Source organism: Plectropomus leopardus, chromosome 10, assembly GCF_026936395.1.
Source record: "Plectropomus leopardus strain MGB_pleo_1.0 chromosome 10, ASM2693639v1, whole genome shotgun sequence".
Taxonomy (NCBI): domain Eukaryota; kingdom Metazoa; phylum Chordata; class Actinopteri; order Perciformes; family Serranidae; genus Plectropomus; species Plectropomus leopardus.
Window position 1 is genome coordinate 11,017,506 of NC_142185.1, and position 18,948 is coordinate 11,036,453.

At 40.1% G+C, this 18,948-nt stretch overlaps 1 protein-coding gene across 4 annotated transcripts in view; it reads left to right on the top strand.

Moving 5' to 3' along the window:
• fn1a (fibronectin 1a) overlaps positions 1 to 16,857 on the top strand; it is a 36,887-nt gene extending 20,030 nt beyond the window's left edge. For 2 of the 4 annotated variants that reach the window (XM_042495300.2, XM_042495301.2), the window contains exons 19-49: positions 545 to 823; positions 940 to 1,203; positions 1,776 to 1,870; positions 2,209 to 2,377; positions 2,508 to 2,618; positions 2,742 to 2,933; positions 3,956 to 4,228; positions 5,068 to 5,182; positions 5,325 to 5,401; positions 5,499 to 5,588; positions 5,774 to 6,040; positions 6,145 to 6,261; positions 6,443 to 6,607; positions 6,716 to 6,871; positions 7,023 to 7,136; positions 7,274 to 7,543; positions 7,737 to 7,948; positions 8,877 to 8,964; positions 9,134 to 9,319; positions 9,485 to 9,574; positions 9,955 to 10,146; positions 10,251 to 10,340; positions 11,199 to 11,307; positions 11,453 to 11,672; positions 12,297 to 12,467; positions 12,556 to 12,694; positions 12,853 to 13,020; positions 13,905 to 14,030; positions 14,191 to 14,297; positions 14,408 to 14,527; positions 15,441 to 16,857. In XM_042495300.2, the coding sequence (XP_042351234.2) occupies positions 545 to 823; positions 940 to 1,203; positions 1,776 to 1,870; positions 2,209 to 2,377; positions 2,508 to 2,618; positions 2,742 to 2,933; positions 3,956 to 4,228; positions 5,068 to 5,182; positions 5,325 to 5,401; positions 5,499 to 5,588; positions 5,774 to 6,040; positions 6,145 to 6,261; positions 6,443 to 6,607; positions 6,716 to 6,871; positions 7,023 to 7,136; positions 7,274 to 7,543; positions 7,737 to 7,948; positions 8,877 to 8,964; positions 9,134 to 9,319; positions 9,485 to 9,574; positions 9,955 to 10,146; positions 10,251 to 10,340; positions 11,199 to 11,307; positions 11,453 to 11,672; positions 12,297 to 12,467; positions 12,556 to 12,694; positions 12,853 to 13,020; positions 13,905 to 14,030; positions 14,191 to 14,297; positions 14,408 to 14,527; positions 15,441 to 15,509 (4,841 nt within the window). In that variant the 3' untranslated portion in view covers positions 15,510 to 16,857. The remainder of the gene's footprint in view (positions 1 to 544; positions 824 to 939; positions 1,204 to 1,775; positions 1,871 to 2,208; positions 2,378 to 2,507; positions 2,619 to 2,741; positions 2,934 to 3,955; positions 4,229 to 5,067; positions 5,183 to 5,324; positions 5,402 to 5,498; positions 5,589 to 5,773; positions 6,041 to 6,144; positions 6,262 to 6,442; positions 6,608 to 6,715; positions 6,872 to 7,022; positions 7,137 to 7,273; positions 7,544 to 7,736; positions 7,949 to 8,876; positions 8,965 to 9,133; positions 9,320 to 9,484; positions 9,575 to 9,954; positions 10,147 to 10,250; positions 10,341 to 11,198; positions 11,308 to 11,452; positions 11,673 to 12,296; positions 12,468 to 12,555; positions 12,695 to 12,852; positions 13,021 to 13,904; positions 14,031 to 14,190; positions 14,298 to 14,407; positions 14,528 to 15,440) is intronic. The other 2 variants (XM_042495302.2, XM_042495303.2) reach the window with 1 other exon arrangement.
• Positions 16,858 to 18,948: the final 2,091 nt, after the last annotated feature.

Sequence of the window (18,948 nt, forward strand, 5' to 3'; positions counted from 1 at the left end):
AATTCTTTTTTGTCTTTCCTCTCTGCTTGGTCTCGTCAAGAAACATGTCTCTCCTTTTTTTTTGCACTTTGTCCAACTTGTCTTTACTGCTGTTTACTATCTAAGGGTGTTGGCATGTGTCCTGTCAGCCAGTCTGTCCAAAATATGTAGCAGTGTAATGATTTCCCTTCCTTTCATGTAGAAATTGTATTATAGGCCTAATATGTTCATGTCTATATGAAGCAGTGTGGGTTTTGATCTGTTACATAAAAGCCAATGCGTTGAATGATATATGAGTAAGAGTTCTATTTAAATCAGTTTTTTAATTACTTGCATGATAAAAACACAGCCATGAGGTCATGGAATTGACTTGAATTTCTTCATACGTTATCTTGTTCAGCAGATATTATTTCAAACACAACCAAATGAGTTCTTCATGATATTGTCTGTTTAAGGTGGTAAAAGGGGTCAACTTTAACCCTTACACCATGAGGAGCCCTGTCATCTAAATAGATGTCAAAGAGTTAAAATTTTTATGCTGTGTTTTGGTTTTTTCCATCCACAGAGGAGGTTTCATCCCCCACAGACCTGCAGTTCTTTGAGGTGTCAGATAAAAAGATCGTCCTGACCTGGACTGGCCCAACTGGTGCCGTCACAGGTTACCGGGTCACCGCCATCCCTGTCGATGAGTCTGGCTCTCCACAGAGAGAGATGACTCTGCCTGTCAGTCAAAACTCCTACATTGAAGTTTCACATCTCCAGCCTGGAACACTGTACCGCTTCAACGTCTACGCCATTCACAACGGAGAGGAAAGTTTACCACTTATTGGCGAGCAAACTACGAGTGAGTATGACAGATGCCCTTCAAGGGAATAACTGTGCAAACAAAAATCGATCTTTGCAAATGGATTTTCACAGTGAAATAAACTAAACCCTGTTTATTGATGTCTCTGTTTTTAGAGCCTGATGCTCCCACGGATATCCATTTTGCCAACGTGACTGAGGACAGTGCTGTGATATTGTGGTACGCCCCCCGTGCCAAAATCACAGGCTACCGGCTCTTCCTCACTGTGGAGGGCTCCACCCCCAAGCAGCTACGCCTGCCTGCCCGCCTTTCTGAGTACACCCTCCTCAACCTGAAGCCTGATACACAGTACACTGCTACGCTACACGCAGAGCAAGACAACACACTCAGTGTTGGAGAGACAGCTGTATTTAACACCAGTGAGTACCTGATGCATTTCAAAAGTGGTTAATGTTGTGGTCACTGAGGATCCATGTGTTTTGGAACTCAGAGCCAGCATGGGGTTGGACTGATGACTTGATATTTATTTGAAAAAGTGAGGGTACACTTTTATTATTCAGAGATTTTAAAGTATCATTTTACAAGTGGCATGTAGATTACCCACACAAAATACTGCCATTGGTCATCTTATAATTAATCCGAAAATATTAATAGTAGTGGTTTTGCCCATCAAAAACCAATATTGGTCATTTAAAGGGATGGTTCAGATAAGGTATTTATACATTGTCAGGTTATTAGCCTCAGTTGTGGTGGTTTGCAGAAGTAACGCCACAGAAGCAAGACAATGTATGACCATGGACTAAAACAGCAGCAAAACATATTTTCACCACCTTAAAACTAATATGTAGAAAATTTTACTGTTTTTTAAAATTTGAACTATTTCTTTAAGGTGAGTGGAGGATACTGGCAATGTGGATACAGTTGATACAGTTGGGGTGCTTGTGACCAAAACTGATCAGAACATACTTTTTAACTCTATGTGTGTTTGTAGACCCCCCGCTGGGCAACGCTCCTCATTTCAGCACTGATGTGACTGACACCTCCATTGTAATCTCCTGGACCCCAGTTCCCCGTGTTGGATACAAGGTACACATATAACGTGTTTTTTTTATGTCCCTTAAAATGAACAACTGGACTGTGTTACTGACTTCAGAAACAAACTGTTTCCTGTCATTGTCTGTTAAAAGCACTTTCTCGTTACTCTTGGTTAACTGTGGGCCCCATTGTTAGAGTTAGATAACATGGGAACTACAAACCTCAGAGTTAAATCTGATTGGCCAGAATATGTCACACTGTGGATGAGAATGTTCTCCTGGCTTTCCATGTTCTTGGGAAAACATTGACCTCTGACCTTTACCTCCTGTACCCCCAACCCATGCTTTGCTGTCTGCTGTTTCCTGACACTGTGTGCATTTATCTTTCAGCTGACAGTCCGTCCCAGTCAAGGCGGCGAAGCCCCCAGAGATGTGACCTCTGACTCAGGAAGCATTTACATTTCTGGTCTGACTCCGGGAGTGGAGTACACCTACAGCGTCCAGCCAGTTATTAACGGCCATGAGCAGGGGACTCCAATCACACGCCGCGTTGTCACCCGTAAGAAGAAACCGATGAATACTGACTCTTTTGTTTTTGTCTTTTTCTTTTATTTCCTACTGTTTTATTTGCTCCTATAATGACTTCTATTTATGTATCTTTCACTCCTCCTTTTCTTCTTCATCTCCAGCTCTGTCTCCTCCCACTGATCTGAATCTGGAGTCTAACCCAGGCACCGGAGAGCTCACAGTCCAGTGGAACGGGGCCAGTACTCCAGGTACAGACACACCTTCATACCCAGGTGTGCTCTGAAAACAAAGGATTAAAACATTGCATTGTTGTTGTTTCTCATCAGTGCATTATCTCCTTGTTCTTCCTCTCATTTCCCACCCCATGTTAAACTTTTTTTCTCCCTTTCTTCTAGATATCACTGGCTACAGAGTGACGTGCACTCCCACCAATGGCCAGCAAGGAAACAGTGTGGAGGAGTTTGTGGAGGCAGGGCAGAACTCCTGCACCCTGGAGAACCTCAGCCCAGGAGTGGAATACAACGTCAGTGTTGTTACCGTTAAGGATGATATGGAGAGCACTCCTATATCAACCACCATTACACCAGGTGAGTAAGAGGTCAACTCAGAACCCTGCGGTTTCAATGGGTTTTTGAGAAGAAGGTATGGATGTTCATCATGAGAAAGCCAGATGACCCCTACTTTCGGGAACTCTTGCTTGACTTTCATGATAATGTTGTTGGACATGGAAGAAAAAAAACTGTCTCCATTTTAAATTAACACATTATGTTGAAAGCTGTTAAAATAACACATTAGCTCTCAACACTGAACAGATGCTAGCTCTGGTGTTAGCGTCGCTGCTCTAACTTCGCACCAGCAGCTGAGGGATTATACAAAACAGCACCAAGAGACTGTTTTGCAACACTTATCTTATATTGCCTGTATACAAAACTGTGCAAAAGTCTTAGGCCACCTTAAATTATTTATTATTGATTAGTTGTTATTATTATTATTAGTTATTTTAGCAAGGTTATAATGATCATGCATATGTATTTATCAATAGTGTTTTTAATAAAACACAACGAGGACATACAAGAAATATGTATAGAGCATTAAAAACACAGATTTGTAAGGAAAAAAAGCTTCTACAGGCTAAAGTTGCAAGTAGTTAGTGTGACCTCCCTTTCCACTTAGCATGTCTTGAACTCTCTCAGGCATACATTATGGGATTTACATTACTACTCTTCTGGTAGACTAGGAGATTATGTAAGAAAACTTGCTAAAACAACAAATCTATGGTGGTCTACAACTTTTGCACGGTACTGTATATTTGAAGCATTTTCAATGGAGCCGCTTCATTGAACAACAGATAAAACCTCACTAGATGGTAAAATACCCTGAAAAGCAGCCTTGCATTAGTTCTTCCATTGGTGTGAGATGTTGAATATCTTGCCCAACTGGAAGCACTGACCCCTGCTCCTGTCTTTTTGTCTGCTGGTTTCCTCTTTCTGGCCCTTGTGTCAAACCCCTTCCGTTTCCTTCCACCTTTGCCCCGTTTGTTTGTTTTTTCTGTTGTCTTCTATCTTTCTTCCCTCTCCCCTTCCCTCCAATCCTCTTCCCACCTACCCAGAAGTCCCACAGTTGACGGACCTCACTTTTAAGGACGTAAGCGACACCACCATCAGTCTCCGCTGGTCACCGCTCAACACCACAGCCGTCACTGGTTACAGGATCACGGTTGTGGCGGCCGGCGAGAGTGTACCCATCTTCGAAGACTTTGTCCTGCCAACAACTGGTCAATATACTGTCTACGGACTGGAGCCCGGCATCGACTATGACATTAGCGTGATCACTGTGACGGAGAATGGCGAGAGCGAGCCCACCACAGTCACTCAGCAGACCTGTAAGAACCACAGCACCAAAAACATTTCTTAACTACTTATATCATCACATTTTCTTATTGGAGGAGCCATTTAGTTAAGAATACCAAATTATCCTTCAGGTTGGCAGATTTGAGCTGCCAGCAAGGGCGCCACAAATCCCATTGTGTGTGCTGAGTTATATAATGTAATGAGGTTCTTATGAAGCTGAAGACATTGTGCTTCAAAGAAAACCCTTCAAGTTGCTGATGTAATTGCACAGCATGCTTTGTTGTCAGTTTAATAATGTTGTGTGTGTGTGTGTGTGTGTACGTGAGGACCATCTGGTTTTAGTTGCTGGCTTTAATCATACTGAGGCTCATTTTGCCCCCTAATGCAAACACTGCTTGTTCTCTCACTTTTAAGATGTCGTAAAAAACTTAAGATGGATTTATACTGACACACACTGAAAACACAGACGCTTCTCTTAAATAGATGCTATTATGAATACTTTTCTCTTTTAGCAATTTTGTTGTTTTCTTGTTTCTTTATTCGGATCTATTTTTTTCTCCCCTTATTTTCAACCTTACTCTCTCAGAATTATTCCAGTCCTCTGGAGAACTCTCACTTGTGAACTTATAAATCTTAAAAAATCAACCTTTTGAGTACATTCTGAATCAAGCTGCTCTATCTTTTTTTTACTTAGTTTTTAAATGTTTCAACAGCTCATGCAATCGTATGCACAATTTTTCCCACACTTTTTTTATGTTTTCTCCGCTGCATCCACTTAAACCAGATATGATTTAACATTGTCATGGCAGGGCCCCACTCCTATTGAATGAGTGTTTTTTTTGAGTCTCAAACTGCTTTCTCTTTTCAATAGCTGTACCGGCACCAACTGATTTGGGCTTTGGCAAAGTTGGGGCAGACAGTATGGAAGTCACCTGGGTCGCTCCCCATGTCCCCAACCCCGCTGACATCAACAGCTTCCTCATCAGGTACGAGAAGAAACAAAAACAAGCTCTTTAAGCTCAGTATTGTTTATTCAGATGTTCTCTCCAAGAAACTGATTTTAGTATACCCACATGTAAAAAAAGAAAATACAAATGACCACCCATTTTTGGTCTCCTTATTATTCAGGTATCATCCCATCGACGATGAAGATGACAATACAGAAACCAGCGCAGGAGGCAGGAGTAACAGCGTGGTGCTAAGGAGTAAGTTAGAGCAAAAACGAAAAAAAAAAAAACACAATGAAAAACAGACTCACAAACAATTACATTTGTATTTATGTCTTTTTATTACCGTCCCCAGATCTGCTGCCTAACACTGAGTATCTGGTGAGCGTTGTGTGTGTGTATGAGCAGAGAGAGAGCTCGCCCCTCGTTGGCACCCAGAAAACAGGTGAGTCTAACATGATCGAATGTAACAATAGGAGTAAATTAGTTTAGAAATAGGTATAAAATAAGCTTCTTTTAAGTGCACAGATGCTATACATGTTAGTATTTGGGTGATTTTTAAAAATGTTTTACCTTTTATGATTAAGAAGTTTTTTTGCATCCTTCTCTGTATCTCCCAAATTTTTCCAGCCCTGGATTCACCAGTTGGTCTGCGTTTCTCTGAGATCCTCACCAATTCCTTCACCATCCACTGGCTTGCTCCCCAGAGCAAAATTACCGGTTACCGTATGCGTTACCAGATGGCCAGCGGTGGAAGAACCAAGGACGAGAGGCTGCCCCCATCCAGGAACCACTTTACCCTGACAGGACTCACGGCAGACACTGAATACTTAGTCAACATCTTCGCAGTGAGCGGGACTCAAGAGAGCTTGCCGCTCAGTGGAAAACAGAAGACAAGTACGATCCTGATTTAACATTTGATTTCTCCTAGTAACTAACCATTTTATCATCATCATGTTTATTTATTTTTCTTTGTGTCTCTTCACTCGCTCTTTCTCCAGTCTCTGATGCTCCCACAGACCTGGAAGTGCTCGACTCCTCCCCCACCAGCATCACCGTCCGATGGGATGCCCCACCCGTCACCGTGCGCTACTACAGGATCACTCACGGAGAGTCCGGTGAGTTAGTAATGATGAGTTAAAACATTGCTTTGATTTGACTTTGTTATCTGTATGTATTTTTCCTTTTTCTTCTAGTTCAAACAAGGTTAATTAAATATGGAAACTTTGTGTCTGGAGTTCTCTGAGTATTCAAATGTCGATTTTTCTAACATTGATCACATTATTATTTTTTATCCAGGAGGTCACAGTAACCCTAAGGAGTTCACGGTGCCTGGCTCTCAGTCCACTACCACAATCAATAACCTGAAGCCTGGGACTGACTACACTATCACTGTCTACGCTGTGACCGGTAGAGGAGATAGCCCTGCTTCCAGTACTCCCATCTATGTCATGCACAAGACAGGTACACACACAGACACACACACACTCAAAGGAAAAACTCAGTCGCCATTTTAGTGTTTGTCCTTCATCCTCAAGTTTCCTACTTCACCTGTCCATGCTTTGGTCCTAGGTGTTGACTCTCCCTCTGAAATGGAGGTGATGGACGTGAAGGACAACAGTGTCACAGTGAGGTGGAGCCCTGCTCAGGGCCCAATCAAAGGATACAGGGTGACCGGGGTGCCCAGGAATGGACAGGGGCCGTCTTTCACTGAGGTGGTTGCTCCAGGTAAAGTGTTTGACCAGACACCCCAGGATGTAGTGCTTTGACACCATTTCAAATCTTGATTAGCTATAAACTTGTTCTGGTTTCTCATTTTGTTTTTAGAAAACTCTAATGCCCCCCCCCACATTTTTGTATTCTTTCTTCTCTTTTCCAGACCAGACAGAGATTACTTTCTCAGGACTAATGCCCACAGTAGAATATGTTCTGAGTGTTTACGCTCTTGGACAAGATGGAGAGAGCTCTCCACTGGTGGTGAATGCTCTAACAAGTAAGGTTTTACACTTTCTAGAAAGCCAATTGTGAAATATTGTTTGTAAGTCTTTCATTGATTTTAAAAACAACCTCCCGTCCTCTTCCCCTACCTCTCTAACCCGTTGCCACCCTCTTTCTGCTCTCATCACCTAGATGTCGATCGCCCCAAGGACCTGACCTTCTCAGACATCGACTCCACCTCACTGCGGATCACATGGGACAGTCCTGAGGGCATTGTCACATCTTACCGAGTCTTGTATTCAAGCTCAGAGGAGGGTGAGAGAGAGCTACACCCTGCTCCCCGAGGAGACGCTGAGTCTGCTGTTATCTATGGTCTGCAACCTGGCACTGAATACACTGTGAAGGTCATCGCTGTGCATGATGACACAGCCAGCACACCACTGGTCGGGACACAAGCTACAGGTATAGAGGGAAATTAGATCTAGATAATATATATGTGAAAAACGCACAAGTTAAAGTTCAGAAACAAAGCAGAACATTTTTGGGTGCATTATATTAAGGTGTATTATCCCAACTTAACAGTATTTGAGCACCTTCCTGTGCAGATACTGTTCGTTCTGTCGTCAGTAACCACATTTTTCTGTCCTCTTCCCAGCCATCTCATCACCAACCAACCTCCAGTTCTCCCAGGTTGGGCCTACCTCATTCACTATGCGCTGGGCTGTGCCGGGTCAGGAAAATCGACTAACTGGCCAATCAGGGCTCACAGGCTACCGTGTGGTGGTGAACCCAAAGAACAAGAGTGGTCCTACTAAGGAGATCAACTTGGCCCCAGACACCACGGAGGCACACATCACTGGACTCATGGTGAGTGTGGGTCTGTTAGTCTGAATGAAGGATTCCAAATTTGTTCTCATGTCTGGAAAAGAAGTTCTAAGTGAGTGTCAGTGCAGTAACACTATGGTGTTTTTGCACACCCTGACCTTAAACATTAAACGTCTCATATTGTAGAAGTCAGTTTTCCATTTCTGGTTTGATTATAAAGCAAGTATGTGTGATATATAAATACTGTGAAAGCATTAAAATGCTCAGTCTACACAGGAGTGCACACTGTCCCTTTTAAGAAACTATCACTTTAAACAAGCCGTCAGGACTTCTATGAAGTTGTGATGTCATAACTCTACTATATATAAGTAGAAACTGCTGGTGCAGTGCTGTTAAAAGTCATTCCCAGCTGCAATGATGAAAGCACAGATGTGGAAGACCCAGAAACACTGTCCAATCAAAGCAGACTGGCCTTTTTCAGGAGGGAGGCTTAAAGAGAATATGAATACAAGTATATTGAGACAGACAATATTAGAAACATGCGTTTTTTGAAATTTTAAGTATGTAAACAAGTTCTGGTAGAAACTCAAAATACAAGTTTGAACCTGAAAAGTAGCATAATAACGGAATTTTTTTAGTAATTTTAACCTGGCTTCACAGTTGCTTTTCCAACCTTCCAGATACCAGTTGGTTTAACGTATGTTATTGGATGTGAAAATGGACATGCAGAAATGTCTGTCGTAGCAAATGTTGTCCCTTATAGGATCTTCAGTGTATTGCAGCAATAGCAGAACTAATGCATATTGTGCAGCTTTCACTTCTTTCAAAGTGTAATATTAGGCAGGTTTATAGCTGTGTGTACACATGCACACACATTGAAGCAGCAGCCAGTAAACTCAGTCCTGTGAATACTGCACAACACTGTGAGAGACTCAAGTCTTTTATTCTCTTTTTTCTCTATCTCTTTTAGGTTGCAACTACCTATGAAGTTCAAGTTTATGCCTTGAAAAACTCTCTGACCAGCAGGCCAGTCCAAGGAGAGGTCGACACTCTGGAGAGTGAGTTTGTAACTCATACACTGTGATATTCGGATAAATTAACACATTGTTTTGATACACACTGTTATGATAGCTCTTGTGTTTTGCAGAAATTCACCTTTGTGTTTATCCCATCATTAAAAAAATATGACAACATAATGACTTTCTCTCCCTTCTCATCTACCTCAAGACATCAGCCCCCCTCGTCGTGTTCGTATCTCTGATGTTAAGGACTCTTCCATCACCCTGACCTGGCGCTCCAAGACAGAAACCATTTCTGGCTTCCTGGTTGAGGCCACACCCACCACCTCCTCTACAGGCTACATACCCATTCAAAGGACCATTGGCCCTGACGCACGCTCATTCACTATCACAGGTTGGTAAAAATTTGCAAGCATTAATATATACAAAAGTGCATTGCGTAAACCCAAAACTGCAACAATAATGTCAAATTCCATGTAATATAATTTATCTTGAAATTAGATTATTAGTATTACTGCACAAAAATGTCACTAATCTGTTACTGTGTGTTCACTTTCAGGTCTGGAGCCAGGCACCACTTACAAGATCAACATGTATACACTGAAAGGAAACGGACGCAGTGCACCTCTCACACTCACTGCCACCACAGGTAGCCATCAGTGTATCCTACAGAGTCAGTCATGAGTAATGCATTACTTTGATTATGAAATGTTACGGCTTTGCTAGGATGGCATGTAAAATGTTTATTTGTGTATATGTAATATTTGCAACAGCAAGACTTTTTTTTAGATTTTTTAGAATTAATTAGAGATGGGGTTTTTTTTAGAATAAAATATCACAAACTTGTATTGTTATATTTTTACCCTCTTTGGTTTTCAGATGGACAAAATTCAATGCATACAAATCAGTATTTTGGTACTTTGCTGATGTTATTCTAGGCTCCAGTATTAAGTGGAGTTAGTATGAGTGTATAAAATAGCATGCATCTGAGGTTGTATGAATGCTTAATTGCTTGTCTGTCTCTTCCAGCCAAACCGGTGGTTATTCCTCCCACCAATATCCACTTCACCTCCCTGAACCCCAACAGCATCTCTTTCACCTGGGAGCCATCACGCAGTCCAGGGGTCACTGGATATTATGTCACCTATGAGGAGGCCGGTGGTTTGCCTCGAGAGATCATCCCCAGACCCCATGCAGGCCAGAGCTATGCCCTTATCAACGGTCAGTGTGTAGCATGAGATTTACAAAAGACACAAACATGCATTGATGATAAAATGTGGAAAATGTCCATAACTTTTTGTGTATTCTGTTGTGTTTGGCCACAGGTCTGAAACCAGGAACTGAGTACGTCATTAAGATTGTGGCGCTGCAGAATGCTTTGAGAAGCACACCTCTGGTGGGCAAAGCCAGAACACGTAAGTTAACATATCATCTGCCTGCTAGCAAACTATAGATCTTACATTTTTTTATTAAAGTGAGGGTTGACCCTATGTCAAATTTGTTTAAAATGGTGTGACAATTTCAAAAGGCAGTCTGTATTTAACCGTCCTCTCTCATTTTGGAGAAACTAGGCATTGGATATTTCTCTAGCAGACAGAAACTGTATCCCTGTCATCCTCACAGCGTATTAATTTTCAGTATTACATATACATCTGCCTATGTAGAATATTAAAACAAGCTTCTCTCCCCACAAAAATGTTTAAAAACTATAGAAGACATCATCATGGGCTGTTTTTATATCACCCACTTTTGGGGATTTTGCCAAGAGTTGCACTTATTGGGTGACATAATCTTGTGTTTCTACTCAAGTAGAGGACTTCTCATTATGTGTATTTGTTTTGATTGTTGTAATGAAGAATAATGTTTTTTTAGAGATACTTTTAACTCTTTTCCCTGTTACTTGTTTTTAACTACACCAGACATGTACAGCAGTAATTATTAAGTAATAGGTAATATTGTCCACGTATTGCAACATAGCTATGCTGTGCTGCCCTCTGTGGGCCTAAAGTAGAATTACAGCATATAGCCCTTGATATTGATTGTCATTCATATTCTTCCCTATTAAACACGAATGCCAAAGTGTGGGAAAGCGCTCCTGAGAAAATTGCTCTTCTCAGACAGAGGGTCAGTGAAATAGCTAGGAGAGTCTCAAACCACTTTTTTTTTCATTATAGCATTACCATGACAATAAAAATTCAGCTTGACGATCTGTGAATTTGTTTGGTCCTGCTTGCCTTTAACAATTAGCATATATATGCCTCTTGTCTAATCAGAGCCAGCTACAGATCATCAGCTGTTGGTACCCGAGCTGCCACAGCTTCCTGTTCCTCACAGACCCACCACAGACATCCTGGATGTCCCAGAGTCCTTCAATGACAAGATGTAAGAACTTGCATACTGAAATTATTAATTATCAATAAATTGTAAGGCAAAAACACCCCTGTTTTTTGTGCATGTTTTTTTTTTCCCATTTGCATACCTTCTTATAATTCTTTTTATAATTCTTCTTCATTTATTCCATGTCCAGTTTTGACACCAACCATGTTCACCTGGCTGGTACCAGTGGCCAGAACCAACCAGGCCAGCAGGGTCAGCACATCTATACTGAGTACCAGAGTCTAGGCCCCAATCACGGACTTCATGGCCCCTTCAGTGGACCAAAAGAAGGCCAGAGGCCGACTCTTAGGGAGCCCCTTATCTATATTCCTGTAGCAGGCCCAGATGGAAACAGAATACCCTTGGTCAAGGTGTGTAAAACTTAAATAATCTGTTGTAAATCTAATGTACCTTATAATTTTGTTACAATACTGTTTTTAGAATTTTATATTAGTCCACTCTCAGTTCGATTTTAATCTTAAATTTACGATTTTAACTGACAACAAACAACAGGCAAAGAGAAACTGAATGAAGGTAAAAAGTCTGATCTGATCTGAAAAAACTTCCAACATAATCTGTTCTATCTTTGAAAAAAGTGGATGTCTAAGATACATAGTTTTAGTACAAGAAGATCTTCTTTATTCTTTGGAAAAATACTGAACTTGACCAGAAGCTACATCACATCTGTTGACGCTTTAATATTTAGAGAAAAACTCCCGCACAATGTGTAGCTTGCAGACATTCTTATTGAATGCAACTTTTTCAGTACCTGACCTTCATCAGGCCTTATAGTGAAATGTCACATCAAAATAATGATTTTTTTTGCAAGTTTGACAGTGTGTGGGAGTTGTGTTCTGCTCGCCACTATGCACCTGTCTGGAAATAGATGTGCAAAGTTTTGTTCTTATTTCTTTAATATTTAATATCAAAGTGTATATGTAACATTTTGGGGGAGTCTGTGATCTTACATCATTTCTATACTGTTTATCCTGTAGGTGAGCGATGGTCCCCTGCCAGGTCTTGCGTTCGGTTTCCCTGACAACGAAACAGAATTGCCCCAAGAAGCACAGACAGTCACAACCATCTCCTGGTCTGGCATTCCTCACACATCAGAGTATGAGGTCTCCTGTAATCCTATTACACACCAGGAGGAAGGGGGCTTTCAGGTATACACACACACATTGTCACACACACTCAGATAATTACAGGTGTATGTGTAAGGACCTCCTATTAACTTTGTCTTTCTTTATATAGATGCGTCTCCCTGGCACCTCCAACAGTGCCACACTGATTGGATTGACATCAGGAGCCTCCTACAATGTGGTAGTGGAGGCCATGAGGGGCGGGGCTAAAGAGAAGGTTTTGGAGGAAGTCGTAACTGTTGGCAATGCTGGTATAGTACTCCACACTGATGTTGTTTTAGTGTGATCAATTTGATAAATATAACATTTAAAATGACAGAGCATATTTTGTGCGTCATCTGTCTTTTTCATGGTAAATCACATCATTTTTTTTTCTATTTTAAACACATCTGTTTCTTCCTTCCTGTAGTTCCAGGTGACATTCCCATCACCACCAATCGGGATGTGTGTTACGACACATTCACACAGACCTACCACGAGGTCGGGGCAGAGTGGGAGCGCATGTCTGAGACGGGCTTCAAGCTGTGGTGCCGCTGCCTGGGGCTGGGCAGTGGTCATTTTAGGTGTGATTCATCCAGTGAGTGGCTTAATAACCCCCATCCCAGCATGCTTTTTCTAATGCTTATGCTAATTCTATGTGATGTACTCATGAGGAATTTATAGGAAGAAACAAATATATCATGAACAAAACTTAAAAGGATTGTTGGGACTTGTGCGGAACACAAAACATTGAATACACTTTACATTATGCACCATAAATTCCTCAGCTACAGTTCAACAACCATAGAACTGTGCGGTTCTATGTGGAGCAACACGCAGTCATACAATGACAGCATGGGCAGCTTTAGCAGTAGTAACTAGATCGTTTACAGATGATAATTTCTTTATTATGTATGAGTCTGTCTGTAATCTGCCCATGTTAGTCTCTCTGCTCTGCGTCTGTAAACTGTGAAAGCATTAGAGTAACTGGCCGGCGTCAGTCTCAGTTCTTTGTATTGTCTACATAGCTAACATGACAATACCAGAAACTGAGCTCAACATCCATTCACCACTGTCTTCATGTCTATGTTTGCTTGTCCCAACTGGGACAATGTGTACACTCAACTGGGAACCACAAAACCTCACTCAGGCTGTATCTAATTTGAAGGATGAGATCACATGTTCATACTGTATGCTGTTTTTTACAAAGATTGTGAATTTAGCTGTGTGAAAATAAGTTTCTGTGAATGTTAAGCATCTTTATTTGCAGAATGTAGGAGACGCTGCTGTTTACAATAGCTAATGAACTTCTCTCACATATCCTCACTCTCTATACTCTCATTCTATTCACCCTTTGTTCTCCCATCTTTGCCATTTTGATTCTCCTTCCCTGTGTTGTCTTCATGCATTTCTCTCCCTGCTCCCTTTATCTTCTCTTTCCCTCTCTTTCTTCCTACCTCCTTCCTCTCCTCCCTCTATCAGAGTGGTGTCATGACAACAATAACAACTACCGTATCGGCGAGAAATGGGATCGCCAGGCTGAGAACGGTCACATGATGAGCTGCACCTGTCTGGGCAACGGCAAGGGAGAATTTAAATGTGAACCACGTAAGTATAGTATGGCACACAAGCATGGATAGACCTGTACTCATGGAGACATCAGGCTTGTAATATTGTGATACAAGACAATTTAAACTTCGGAATCTAAATGGAATGCATAAAAATTACCCCAAAAAAGTATCTTTAATATGTAACTCTCACCCTCCAGATGAGTCGACATGTTATGACGATGGGAAAATGTACCAGGTGGGAAACCAGTGGCAGAAGGAATACATGGGCGCCATCTGTACCTGTACCTGCTATGGAGGACAACAGGTGTGTAACACTGTTGCTTTATGTATAATGTTAATGTGCACCGCCATCAGAACTACATGATGTGGTCAGACTGCGTTTTTGTGCATTAACCTCTTCCTCTACTTTTTTAGGGCTGGCGCTGTGAGAACTGCAAAAGGCCGGGAGGACAGACCGATGTGGATGCTGACCTCCTTCAACCTGTTCATCCCGACGTCTTCGACCGGTACAGAGAAAACGCTCTACGCAAACTGGTCAGTGTCTCACTCCAAGTTTTACTACCAATATTCTGCTCTAAAATAAAACAAACCCTTAAATGAATATTATAATTTAGTCACAGAAATCAACACACTGTATTTATATTCCCAACAACTTCAAATTTGAATTGAATACAACTTTGTATCATTCATTGCCATCAGTAGAGTAGTCACACGGTACTCTTTTGATGGATGACGCTGCATGTTAGTTTCCTTCAAACTGAAAATCCAGTGTCTGCTCATCCTATATATTCCCCCACGCTGGCAATGGCCATGGCTGGTGGCATCATGATTTCGGGTTGTCTGTCCCATTCTCTTGAATGTAATAACTTAAGAACGCCTTGAGGTAATTCCTTCTAATGTGGCAAACGTCCATTTGGACTCAACGATGAACTGATTATATTTTTGTGATCATAGGTCAATTTCACTGTGACCTTGAGTCCATCTCATTCCCCTGACTGCTATATCTCAAGGAGGTCTTGAGGGAATTTCCCCAAATTTGGCATAAACATCGACTTCGACTCAATAATAAACTGTATTAAGAATTATTATTATTATCAGTCATTTTTGGTTTTAATGGAAGTATTTGTAAAAAATCTCCTAATTGAAAACAACTTAAGTAAAGGTGAGATTCTCTGTCTAGTAAATGTTTTTTTTCAATGTCGTAAATAAGCAAATGTACAGAGTATGATAATTATCAAGTTTCGTATCATGGAATAACTCAAAACTATCACTAAAGATATCGCTGCAACCCTAGTCAAAGGACAAGGTCACCGGGACCTGGTTCGTCTCATTCTCAGGAACACAATATCTTGAGAACACCTTGACCTCCAGATTTGGGACAAATGTCAACTTGGACTCAAGGATAAACTGATTAGATACTGACTTGTTGATTTTCTCTGCTTTCCAGAACATCCAGTGTCCGATTGAATGCTTGAGGCCGGAGCTGCTTGCAGACATCCACACCCCTTCAGATTAGAGAAGATGGACGTTGGAGTAAAGAAGGATGAAGAAGTGAGACTCCTTGCAGCGTCACTACCACTTCAAGAAGGAAGCCTCCTCCTAAGAGAGGACATTTCTATCTGATCTGTGCCTTAAAGGTCTCCTCTCACCAAATTTAAGTACCCTAACAAGACTTTTCTACACCAAACTCTGTGCCTTTTCAAAGATCAGTCCAACTTTTCATGTTGGTTGTGGTCTTTTCTTCGTAAGTAGAAATAAGGATTTCTTCATCAAATGATTTATGATTAAATCTGTCGGAGCACAAATCCTGCTGCTTTATCACCTCAACCCTGGCTATCCCCAAACATACTGTTGACACATGCACACCAGATGCAGTATTGTTGTGTATTTTTACTGTTGCATTGGGACATTTTATAGTATTTCAGAACATTCCATGGCAATTCCCCTCCTTTGGCCAAGAAAAACACACCACTTAAAATGTGTCTGATTTTATATAATAATGTTCCCTGATAATAACTGTAGCCACACTTGTTGCATTTCCCAAGATTTTGAGTCTCACTGTGACTAATATATATCCAGAAAACATTTAAGTAATGAAAGAATGCATTTTCTGGGTCCTTAGGTTAGGAGAGTTTGACTTTCCAAAGCTGCACAGTATTTCCTCAGTTGCCCAAAAGAACTATTACAGCTGTTCTGTGTCAGCTTGACTGACCAAGACAGACATGACAGTTACAATCAGATTTACATTAAATTGATTGGAGAGTTTTTATCAGTTGGAATCAGCATTCTTTGTAATGAAGGAGACTGCAGTAGTATGAGCTGTACACTGTTGTAAATGTCCTGTCTTTGTCTCTGTGGTCAGTGTCTTACCGTGTTGATGAACAGATTAACAGGTCACAAAGATGAGAAATTCACAACAACATTCTCTCCTTAAAAATGAAAGCACTGTTACTTTTGAGTTGGAATTTAAAAAAATAACATTGCCTTGCTATTATTATAGTATAGGCTCTTAAAGTCATCGTGTAGATTTGTAATGTGGGTGTTTTTTAAAATACATCAGGTGTAGCACCTAAAAATTCTGTAAAGCAAAAGCTAACTGACCAAAAGTAAAACTGTCATTTCAAAAATGTGTTCATCATTATTTCCAAATGAAATGCATTTTAATTACATAAATGTTTGTATTTTTTATTTTTATTTTTACGTTTTTTTAGATTCATTTTTATTTATCCCTTTTTATTCAGGCATTTTGTTCAATGCTTTTTGGGGTGTACACTTTATTTTTTGATTAACTTGTTTTTATATTGTTGGTGCCAAAATCTGAACTACTGTGGACTGAATCTTTTTAATAAACTGAAAAAACCCAAGTCAGTTCTTGTCTACTTTTGTTGTTGCTGTTGTTGTTGGGGGTGATGAGTAGGCCTATTTTTAGGCTCTTTCTTAGGTCAGGATGTCCCACAAACCTGAATTTGGTGCTATGACTTCAGGAAACAGAAGGCTGATGTAAGTTACTTGACATAAAAAAATGTTTAAGTCAAATACCTGCAAAATTTGGGCCAGTTGTCATTTCCACAAGCCCTAGAAATGTGGAAGGTCTGTGCTTTTATTTTAAACATAGACTATATATATATATATATATATATATATATATATATATATATATATATATATATATATATATATATATGTTTTTACATATTTCTATTTTATATTACTTATTTTATTATATATTAATTTTTTTATATACAGTCTATGATTTTGACAGGCGAAATACAATACAAAACAATCAATTTTATTTCAGACTATTGGGTCCATATCAATAAAACAATAAATACCCAATACCCAATTCGACAGGTCGGTACATTGGGAGTTACAAACTTGACTTGCACTCGTTCATCTCGGAAAATTCTGAATGCATCATTAAAGGCCACATTAAGCCTTTTTATTTTTGCTTAACTATAACTGCACCACAAGTGGGCTATGTAGAGCGGTGTACAGTAGGCTCTAAAAAGGGCTGTTTGAACATTTTCTGTACACATATGAAATTTGCATGCCAGCATATTAGCTTGTGCATACAGTTATATAGTGCTATATGTCATTGTCATCACAAAGATCATCGTTTATAATATGACCCAAATACCTCACTTTGTTCACCACTTTTATCTCTTGGTCTGCCATAAAAAATGAGGGAAAATTTAGTTTCCGATCCTCTTTGGTTTTACCAATCATAACCACACTCTTTTTGGGGTTAAATTTAAATTTATACTGCATACCATAGCTCGAGCAGATTCTGAGCAGTTGCTGTATGCCAGCACTATAGGGAGACAGAACTACTAAATCATCAGCATACATCAGATGGTTAATAATAGTATTCCCCACCATACATCCAACTTTACATTATTTTAAATTACTAGACAGATCATCCATATACAGAATATATAGAACAGGTGACAGTATTCCACCTTGTCACACCCTATTAGTCACTCAATATGGAGCAGATATAGTCTTACCCTATCTAGTCTGCATGGTTTGATGTGGTTACTAAAAATGCAAGATCATTATCGAATGGGAGCCCCTCATTCTTGTAGTTTGATGAACAGTTTACCGTGGTTGATTTTGTCAGACGCTTTGGATGCATCCAGAAAACACATAAATATTGTAGTATTATCTCTTCTGTACTGACTTACAACTTCCTTCAGTGTGCATATACACAAATCTGTGCTGTGCTTGTTTTTAAAATCAAATTGACTGTCTGAGGTAATTATGTATTCTTGAAGTTTATCCAAAAGGATATGTTCTAATACTTTAGAAAGTACTTTTCTTTTACTTTTCTTTTAGTATTTTTCCAGTTTTATCCTTCACCACAGGCATTAACGAGATAGATAACAAAGAATCAGCAAGAAGCACTGAAATTCTACGGTAAACATACTTAAGATGTTCTGCTGTAATGTGGTCAAGGCCACATGCTTTATTCACTGACAGTTTCTAAATTGCATAGCTGACTTCATGTGTTCTAACAACCATACCGTCAGTATTAAACACATCACCAACATTCAATTCACCCTTAATGCAGTTAAAAATATCCTTATAATGTTTTCAAAACATTTCAGAGATATTTTCAGACGTAGTAACCCCATCCATGATCTATACCGAAATATACTACACCGGAAATCATTCTTCCTCGCGGAGTTGTGGAATGCGAAATACGATCTGTCATTGGTTCTGCTAGCAAGGTTTCCGGTTAACGTGTCTTTCCTTCAGAATAAAATTACGGAAAATACTTATTGACTAAAATACACGTGCACTGAAGCTGCTTTAAAAAAAAAACTATTTTCTCATGGACCTTTTTCTCCTCGTATTGCTGTGATACAAAAATCTCCTCCTTAGAGCGGCTTGTAACATACTTCGTACTTGTGCTTTAGCTTAATTCACACTAATAAGCTTCATTCTGTGGCTTT